This window comes from Oryza glaberrima, chromosome 2 (genome assembly GCF_000147395.1).
Source record: "Oryza glaberrima chromosome 2, OglaRS2, whole genome shotgun sequence".
In the NCBI taxonomy this organism is placed as follows: Eukaryota; Viridiplantae; Streptophyta; class Magnoliopsida; order Poales; family Poaceae; genus Oryza; species Oryza glaberrima.
In genome coordinates this window covers 13,670,622-13,680,153 of record NC_068327.1, presented here as the reverse complement: position 1 = coordinate 13,680,153, position 9,532 = coordinate 13,670,622, and the positions used below count along the sequence as shown (strand labels likewise).

The following is a 9,532-nucleotide window of genomic DNA, read 5'->3' as shown; positions in this document are numbered from 1 at the left end:
TAATGACGGCTTAATTAGGCTAAAAAATAAATTCGTCTCGCGATTTCCATACGAGTTATGAGATTAGTTTTTTTTATTCGTGTCCAAAAACCCCTTCTGATATCTTAGATATCCGGTCAAAGATCCGATGTGACAAAAAATTCTTTTCGCGAACAGGACCTCAGCCAAGCGTTCACCGTGATTCAAGGTAGCCCAGAAATCACAGGTGCGGTCACACTTGCTGGCGCAAACCTCAGCCGCATTGTAAATGCAAAATTCTAAACAAATGCTACTCCACATGTCCACAGCTAACAAGGTTAAAAAAGCACTATTTCTTTCTTCGAGACATTATCACCATGTCAACATAGCATGACAACTAACAGTCACAATAGAATGAATAGCTACTACCCACTATGATTAAGACCTAAGTTCCAGATCAAAATTCTCAATACCATAAATCACGATTACCAGGTGCTAAGAAAAGATAAGAAACATGGACGCAAAATTGACTCAGTGTTACAACTGTAGCACACAAGTAGCAAAAAAATAATAGAAAGGCTATTTAGCAGAAGAGATCTGCAATCCTTGGGTTCGCAAGTACCGGCATAGATTAGTTTGCTGCAGCAGTCTCTTTGGTAGCATCAGACCTGCAATGAAATAATGTTCAGCAGATAGAGGGAACATGAAAGAAGACAAACACTGAAATATGATTCAAGTGATATGACAATGGAAGAACAACAACATGAACTTTGTGAAAACAACAATAACCCTATAGTAGAGAATGCTAACAACGCAGCTTTATCAACCTAGAAAAATGGTACATTTTCCTTCTTTCAATAAGAGACATAAGCCAAACAAGATTCTTCAACCTAAGTGGACAAATGCAAAGTATATTTACAATTTTTCCTTCTTTCAATAAGAGATGACATGCAAAAATTAAACTGAACTAGAAGGGGCCAAGGCAATAGGGGTACAGTTGCAGGCTTGCGAAGACTTCCTCCATGTGAGGTCCATGAATCAGAAACAAGCAAGAACACACTAATGGTGCACAAACCATACCAGCTAATAACAATGAATATTAACTCATACGTGACTTACTAAAATTACAACAATCATATTAACCGAATTCACATTCTACAAAGCAAACCATGACAAACATATAAATTCACAATAATGAAATTATAGTAAATTACTATGATAAATTTCTTCCTGGTGGCTGATCTACTACATCACATATAAACTAACCAAAAAAAAATTCATGCAAGGCATAAGAAACATGTCATGATGTCTGTTTCAGTATTTCCCTATTATAAGGTTGTCGTTGCATTGTTCATTCTGATAGTTGGATCTACATCTGCCACTCGCAGCCACAATATTGTCAATCGCTTGGAAAAACATATGTAGGTACCTTACTGTGTTTTTTTTATGCCAAACTATACCATATTCAAGATATCCACCATCACCAAACTATATGGTTCAAAGAATTGAAAACAGGATGTATGCTTATAATTCCATGCATTAGAAGGAAGAAATGTATGCGAACACAGGATGTTAACTCAGATGGGAACAGGACCCTTCCTGTTCAGTACAATGCCACACCAGACGCATATTCTCCAGAATTAGATTGCAACCCAACACAACACGAATTTGAGCACTCAAGTACATAAGTTTGAAGCCAGAAGAAAAGGAGCATAAACACCAGACAAGAAACTTTTTGTAATTTAGATTGTGGAACAAATGGAGAACAACACCAACTACCTAAGTGGCTATTGGCTAAGCATTTGTCATATTGAGACCATAAGAACATGTAACGAACCAAAACTACAGGGTGATATTTACTAGTATATTGTAAAAGAAGGTAGCAGTGATGGAAATGAGTTTGCTATCCCGCCACCACCACCATACTATGCATAACTGTGTTCATTTTTCTTTTATCTGAACAATCTTCTCTGCATAACTGTATCATTTGCACGTCGTTTGTATTAGAATTAAGTGTGAACTATTCAATTTGAAATCATATATTTATGCTAGATTGTTACAATGCACGGGTATTTGGCTCATGTCTAAATATCACATCAAGCAAGCAAACAATGTTCTTCAATTCACTGCAATGATAATCTTAAAATCTGGCAAACAAAACATTCCCAGCAAAAGACAAACAATAATCAAATCAAACATTACCATACCAACCACTATGTTTATATGAATGCAATTTGTCTTAATAAAACTGTTGCTAAATTGACTAGTAAGAGAGGAACTTATTTTATTAATGAAGCCAGTAAAAATAAAGCTTCGCTGCATACTAATTGGTAATCTGCTAGGACATGCACTTGACAATGAATCTAGAGGGACACATACTGAAAAGCAGATAGCACACAGTAACAGGCTCAATGTTTGTTTTCCACCCTAGCAATAGAAAGCATACCTCAGACAAAAAATAACTGAGATCAATAAAAACTACTAGTACCTAACAGAGATCAATTAACTATTAATTCAATAACAGGGAGCAATCGATGATGAATTAGCCAATTGAATAAAAGAAGGATAAAAGTTCAGTTATCAAACCCTTCTTCAAATTTTCTCGCAGCCTCAGCCGTGTTAAGCTTATCAGACCCATCTTCGGATTCTCCAACAACCTGAACTGCATCAGGCTTCTTCCAAGCTCCCTCGACATGACTCTCTGGCAGTGGACGGCTCCCATTCTCCTCTCCTCTAACAGGGGAACCTCTCCTCCCAAAGGACCTCCTCTCAGGTGGTGGTGCCTCGCGCATCTTCATGGCCTCAAGCTTCTCATCAATCTTCCTCCAGTCCTCACCCTTCGCAGCAAGCACTTCCTCACGTGGGCGGGCAGCCCCAAACGGGTTTGAAGTCCTGGTCCTTGGTTGAATCTCCAGCTTCTCCTCCTCTTTCTTCTTCTCCTCCTCCTTCCTGCCGTCATCTCCCTTGGTAGCAAGAACCACTTCGCGAGGGCGGGCTGCACCAAACGGGTTTGATGACCTGCTTTTAGGCTGCATCTCTCCCTTCTCCTCCTCCTTGTCCTCCTTCCCTTCTCCATCAGTGCCATTAGCCAGTGGCAAGGTCCGCTTTTGAAGGTTCAGGCGTGGCCGGGCACCACCGCTTGAACCACCACCGCTCACCTCCTCCCTCCTCCTCTCCCAAGAGTCGGCGTCTGGGCCTCCATCCCTGTTGAAACCCCAGACTGGACCGCCCCTCCGGCTGTCGGAGGGCGGTGGCGGCGCCGCAGAATAGCCCTTGTTGGAGACCCAGCTCGCGGAATCATCAGCGCGGGAATGCGAGTCGGCCCCGAACGCCACGCTACGCTCCCTCCGCTCCATGGGCGCGGGGGCTGCCGCCCTCTTGGTGGAGACCCAGTCATCGACGTCGTCGGCACGCGACATCGAAGAGTCCACGCCAAACCCTCCCATGCGCTCCCTCCTCTCGAGCGGCTTCTTGCCGGCGCCCCAGTCATCGGCCTCGTCGGCGCGCGACGGGCCGAAGTCCTGGGGGCCAGATCCGCCGCGGCGGGGCTCGTCGTCGCCGCGGGGGCCACCGGCGCCGGCGCCGCCCCAGCGAGCCCCGAAGCCGCGCGTGGCGTTGGCGAGCTCCTCGGCGGTGCGCTCGCGGGGGCCGGTGGGGAGGCTGAGGAGGTCGTCTTGGGTGGGCCCGCGGTAGGCGGGGGCGACGAACTTGGTGCTGTTGAACTCGCCGAGCGGGACGGGCTGCGGCTTCTTCTTCTTGGGGACCTTGGTGGTGGCGGCGGTGGCGAGGGAGGGGAAGTCGGCGGCGGGAACGGGCGGCGGCGGCGGGGGCAGGTCGTCCTGCTCCTCGGCGGCGAGGGCCCACGAGCCGGGCTTGGCCCACGCGGAGGCGACGGCCATGTCGTCGGGTGTCGGCGGTCTGACTCTCTCTCTCTCTCTGGCTGTCGTGCGTGCGTTGCGGATTTGGGAATTCTGGGGTGAGAGAGCTGGTGGAGGCGGCGTTAGGGTTTTATACGACGGGTCGCCCTGCTCTGTTCCCCTGCGCCTGTGGTGTGGTATATGGGCTGGAATCCGACAAGGAGAACAAGTCCAGGCCCGCCCACGGACCACACGGTGTCGGTTTCCAGTCCACTTCGGATTTATCAAAGCCGCAGTGATAAGTCCACTTTGACTCCCTGAGTATACCTTTGTCAACTATAATACTCCCTCCGTCGCGGAATATAAAAAGTTTTAAAGTGGGACACAGTTATTAAGAAAATAGGTATAAGTGAATGGTGGAGGGTTGTGATTCGATGAGTAGTGGAGGTATGTGGGAAAAATGAATGGTGGAAGGTTGTATTTGGTTGGGAAGAGAACAGCTAAATGCTTGTAACATACTCAAAATTTTCAAATTTTTGGAGAAAATTTTTCACGACAAGTTTTCCATTTTGCTCTTATTGGGTTATAATTGGTTGGGAAGAGAATGTTGCTGGAGAAATTGTTATATTTTGGGATAAATCCTGATGGCTAAAAGTTGTTATATTTTGGGACAGAGAGAGTACGTAATACCCGATATCATGACCCTAAACTATTAAAAACAGTATAATTTGAATTCCAGAGCAATATTGACTATAGTATCTGTTGACGTGGTGTACACGTGGCATCCCATTTATCAAATCTCTACTATTATAAAAATTGAAGATGCTCCCACGGTTCGTCATCCGTGTTTAAGTCGGTTTTAATTTGTTATTCTCTATCTATCTACTACTTATATCTCTTCTCTACTATTATAAATTGAAGATGTTTTTATCGGTACTTTGGTACGTCATTTGTGTATGGGTCGGTTTTTAAATTCGTTCGCTTTTGGAAATACAAATCCATATTTGAGTTGGTTTTTAAGTTCATTCGCTTTTGGAAATATAGAAGAAATCGTATAAGAAATCTCTTTAAAAAAACTCGCATGCTAATTTGAGAAGATCAGACTCCTAGTTGCAGATCATGATTTTCTAACAATATATATATCCAAACGAATTTAACACAGTGAATTTCATCTTAACTAAACCATATAACAAAAATAAGATTAAAATAGCCTTCACCCGTTGCAATGCACGGGCATTTTTTCTAGTAAAATAAAATAAATAAAATGGAGCCCACTTATCATACTCCCCTCTCTCTCCCTCTCATTCCATATTTATCCACCCGCTCTCTCTTCCGTGATGACTTATGAGTGGTTTTAAATACATTTTTACAGAAATAATATTTTTCAAAAGATTTCGGTCCTATAGAGTAAGAATATTGTGACGACCCGCGCCGTCATTACCAAAATGACGTCACTAGTCCATCAATTATGTTTCGCCGCAGTAGCGCTTTTGCGAATAATGATCCACATCAGAGATAGCGAAGGTTCAGATAACATTACAATACCATGCCACGCAGAGTTAAAGTCTGAAACATGGCCTTACAAGTTCACCCATTAATAATACAAGTTCTAAGCAGGAGCTAGCAGTACTTTAGTCATTACTCCTTCGGTCCCAAAACAAGACAAACCCTGGGTTTCCGTGTCCAAAACAAGACAAACCCTGGGTTTCCGTGTCCAACGTTTGACCGTCCGTCTTATTTGAAAAAATTATGAAAAAAATTAAAAAGACAAGTCACGCATAAAGTATTAATCATGTTTTATCATCTAACAACAATGAAAATACTAATTATAAAAAAGTTTAATATAAGACGAAGAGTCAAATATTGGACACGGAAATTTATGGTTTGTCTTTTTTTTTTTTTTTTGAGACGGGGGAGTTCCTGCTTCAATATCCCAGGTTCACTGACATAGCTACTAGACCACTCCCCTGCATACATCAACTCATCCCATCCTCCATAATACACGTGATAGTCATAAACAACATCCCCTTGATTTTCATCACACCAAGGGGCATAGTACTGACCCTCCAACCCACCATTTAACTCACTGGCCTGCCCAAAAGTGGCTTGCCCAAAAGTGTTTGCATCTAAACAAGGATAGTTAATAGCAAGGGTGAGTACAAGTACTCAGCAACCAGTATTAATAGTAAGGATGTATGGCATGTGATTTCATAAATCATATCAAGTCATCATTTCTCGATTATAATTTATTATTTTAAAAAATATCTTGTAAGAAGAGTCCATATTTAATTTATAAGAAAAACTACTAATCACTTGTATAGTTAGAAAAAACCGCAATAGGCACCCGTAGCCTCTAATCCAAGAGACAGGCGTGAATCAAGGTTTAATTGAGCACTGCGCAGGCTTGTATCACTGTACCCATATTCAATCTATATATTACCAGTCGCGTATTTGTAATATTTAGAGTACAACTAGGAAGGTAGCCCGCACATTCGCGTGGGCACATGTATAATTTGTGCAGAAAAACAGGTCTAACAAATTAAGTTTAAATTAAAAGCAAGATGTTCTCTTTTTTTAATTGAATGTCGTCCATTGTCGCATTGTCTCCTTTTTCTTAAGAAACCTCAAAGAAACTTTTACTAACAAAATGTATTTTACTTGTAACATTCGAGTCATCACTTTAATTGGTTCATAAGCATGCAATTTGTTGTATGCATTCATGTCAATGAGTAAAGACGGAAGAAATATACATATCTTGGACATTGTTTCTTCATGATACGTAGGACCTGTACGATATTTTAGAGAAAAACATATAGTCCACTTGGGTCTTAGCATGTAGATTTAATAGGAACAATTTGAACTATTTTGAGCTAGTGGCGTGTATATATACAAGATGTAGAGAAACCTATAAAGCTACTACGTACAAAGGATATGAGTTTATTGACTCGATGGATTTATTATTAGCTTTTGTCTCTTGGCATTTATCAAAGCAAAATACGACTTGTATATATGAAGAGAAACATAAAATAAAGAAGATAAGAAAAATATAATTAGAACGTCAAATGAACTTTTTCTGTAGCTAAGAGAGTTAATTGATTAAATGTTAGCTTGTGGATTAATAAGTTCCAGGAGTAACACTGGTGGAGAAAACATCTTTGATCGGTCGGACGGTTGGTAACACCAACCGGGACTAAAGATCCCCTTTATATATGTCTTCTTCCTCCTCCAGCCTGAGCAAGCTTCAAAATTTCTCCAAAAAAGAGGGGAGGTCATGCCAAAATTTCATGTGAAATTTTTTGGTGATTATATATAAATTGGAGGTGTCTAGAAGGTTAGTACCTTCATCCTCCAATGTTTTTTTTGTTGTTATATTACTTTGGGAGCTATGTTTCACATATTTTTTTTTGTCTCCAAAACTTTGTTGTAAGTTGATGAGAGAGAAAATTTGTGTGGGGAAGAAAAATATATAGGAATTTTGTTTGTTTACTTAAGAAAGTTTTATTCTCATAGTTTAAAATATAATGAAAATTAATCTTAAAAAATAGAAAACAAACTAAATTAAAAATTAAAAGAAGTACAACATTAATATTAATTTAAAACTTCAAAAATAATAAATAAGAATTGTTTGTTGGATTATTTTATATTATTGTATGAATAATGATATGTCATTATTGTATGACTGTTGAAAGAGTTTTTAACTCATAGTTTAAAATATAATGAAAATTAATCTTAAAAAATAGAAAACAAACTAAATTGAAAATTCAAAGAAGTACAACATTAATATTAGTTTAAAACTTCAAAAATAATAAATAAGAATTGTTTGTTGGATTATTTTATAATTATTGTATGAATAATGATATGTCATTATTGTATGACTGTTGAAAGAGTTTTTAATTATTTTATCATTATTGTATGACTGTCATTATTGTACAAAAATTTATTTATGTACGATTTTTTTTTCATTTTATGTAGATGGATCGGCAATGAATGTACGCTGACCGGCAGTCCAAAGAGTTTATTGATGGCGTGCATTATTTTTTGAGAGTGGCCGAAGCTAACAAGTATAAAGGTTTTATTTGTTGTCCATGCAGTAAGTGTAAGAACCAGAAGGAGTATTCTAGATCCAGGACTATTCAGTTCCACTTGTTTGAGTCGGGGTTCATGCCAAGCTATAATTGTTGGACATCCCATGGTGAGCAAGGGGTTAAAATGGAAGAAGATGAAGTGGAAGACGAGAACATTCCGGACTGGGCTCAGTACGCTGGATTTGAAGGAAATCAAACGGGCAAGGTGGACAGGGATGCTGACGATAATGACGCTGCGGATGATCTTGGTCAGATGTTGCAGGACGCCAAGGAGGACTGTGAAAGTGAAAAGGAGTCCCATAAATTGGAGCGTATGTTAGAGGACCACAGAACGTCGTTGTACCCAGGTTGCGAGAAGGGGCACAAAAAGTTGGATACCACTTTGGAGTTCTTGCAATGGAAGGCAAAAAATGGTGTTAGTGACAAGGCATTTGGCGATTTATTGAAACTCATCAAGAACATTTTTTTGGAGGGAAACAAATTGCCCGAGACAACGTACGAGGCTAAGAAGATAGTCTGCCCTCTAGGACTGGAAGTTCAGAAGATTCACGCATGTCCGAATGATTGTATCCTATATCGTGGTGAGGAGTACGAGAACCTAGAAGCATGCCCTATTTGTAAAGCACTACGATACAAGATTAGACGAGATGATCCAGGTAAAGTTGACGGGCAGCCAACGAAGAAGAGAATTCCTGCTAAGGTGATGTGGTATTTCCCTATAATACCATGGCTAAGGCGTTTGTTTAGGAAAAAGGGGAATGCTAGAATGATGCGTTGGCACGCTGAAGAACGTCAACAGGACGGGATGCTGAGACACCCCGCCGATGGTTCGCAGTGGCAAAACATCGACAGAACATTTAAAGACTTTGGAAAGGATGCACGAAACATACGGTTTGGTTTAAGTACGGATGGCATGAATCCTTTTGGAGAGATGAGCAGCGGCCATAGCACTTGGCCTGTTACGATGTGTATCTACAACCTCCACCCTTGGCTATGCATGAAGAGGAAGTACATAATGATGCTGATTATTATTCAAGGCCCCAAGCAACCTGGTAACGACATCGATGTGTATCTAAGACCACTGGTCGAAGATCTGAAACTGTTGTGGAAGAAAGAAGGTGTCCCTGTGTGGGATGTAGACAAACAGGAGGAGTTTAACCTAGGATCGCTGCTCTTCGTAACCATCAATTATTGGCCTGCACTTAGCAACCTATCCGGGCAGTCTAATAAGGGGTACAAGGCTTGCACTCACTATATGGATAAAATTGAAAGTACGTATCTTAAGCACTGTAGGAAGGTTGTGTACATGGGTCATCATCGATTCCTTGCTGCAAACCACCCGGTACGGAAGAAAGGCAAGCACTTAGAACATAAGGCGGACCACCGTACGAAGCCTAAATATCGCAGCGGGAAAACAGTGTTTGCTATGGTGAAAGATCTTAAAGTAGTGTTTGGAAAGGGGCCTGGCAGCCAGCCTATAGAGAGCGAAGATGGTCATGCGGCGATGTGGAAAAAGAACTCTATATTTTGGGACTTACCCTATTGGGAATTCTTGGACGTCCGCCATGCAATCGACGTGATGCCCCTCACTAAGAACCTTTGCGTAAACCTGCTTGTCTTTCTAGGTGTATA

The 9,532-nt window shown here is 41.1% G+C and overlaps 1 protein-coding gene across 1 annotated transcript; it reads right to left on the bottom strand.

Annotated features, from left to right (window-relative positions):
* Positions 1-296: 296 nt before the first annotated feature.
* On the bottom strand, positions 297-3,931 carry LOC127763868 (eukaryotic translation initiation factor 4B3). The gene is made up of 2 exons (XM_052288668.1): positions 2,545-3,931; positions 297-626 (listed from the first exon to the last, which is right to left on the bottom strand). The coding sequence occupies exons 1-2, from the start codon at positions 3,855-3,857 to the stop codon at positions 590-592; spliced, it is 1,350 nt and encodes a 449-aa protein (XP_052144628.1). The 5' UTR covers positions 3,858-3,931; the 3' UTR covers positions 297-589.
* Between the last annotated feature and the right edge of the window lie 5,601 nt (positions 3,932-9,532).

Bases quoted from the DNA above. Each gene is read 5' to 3' on its own strand.
- LOC127763868 (XM_052288668.1), bottom strand. From the start codon at position 3,857: ATGGCCGTCGCCTCCGCGTGGGCCAAGCCCGGCTCGTGGGCCCTCGCC. The intron at 627-2,544 runs GTTTGATAACTG...ATTTCATTGCAG, and splicing joins GCGAGAAAATTTGAAGAAGG to GTCTGATGCTACCAAAGAGA.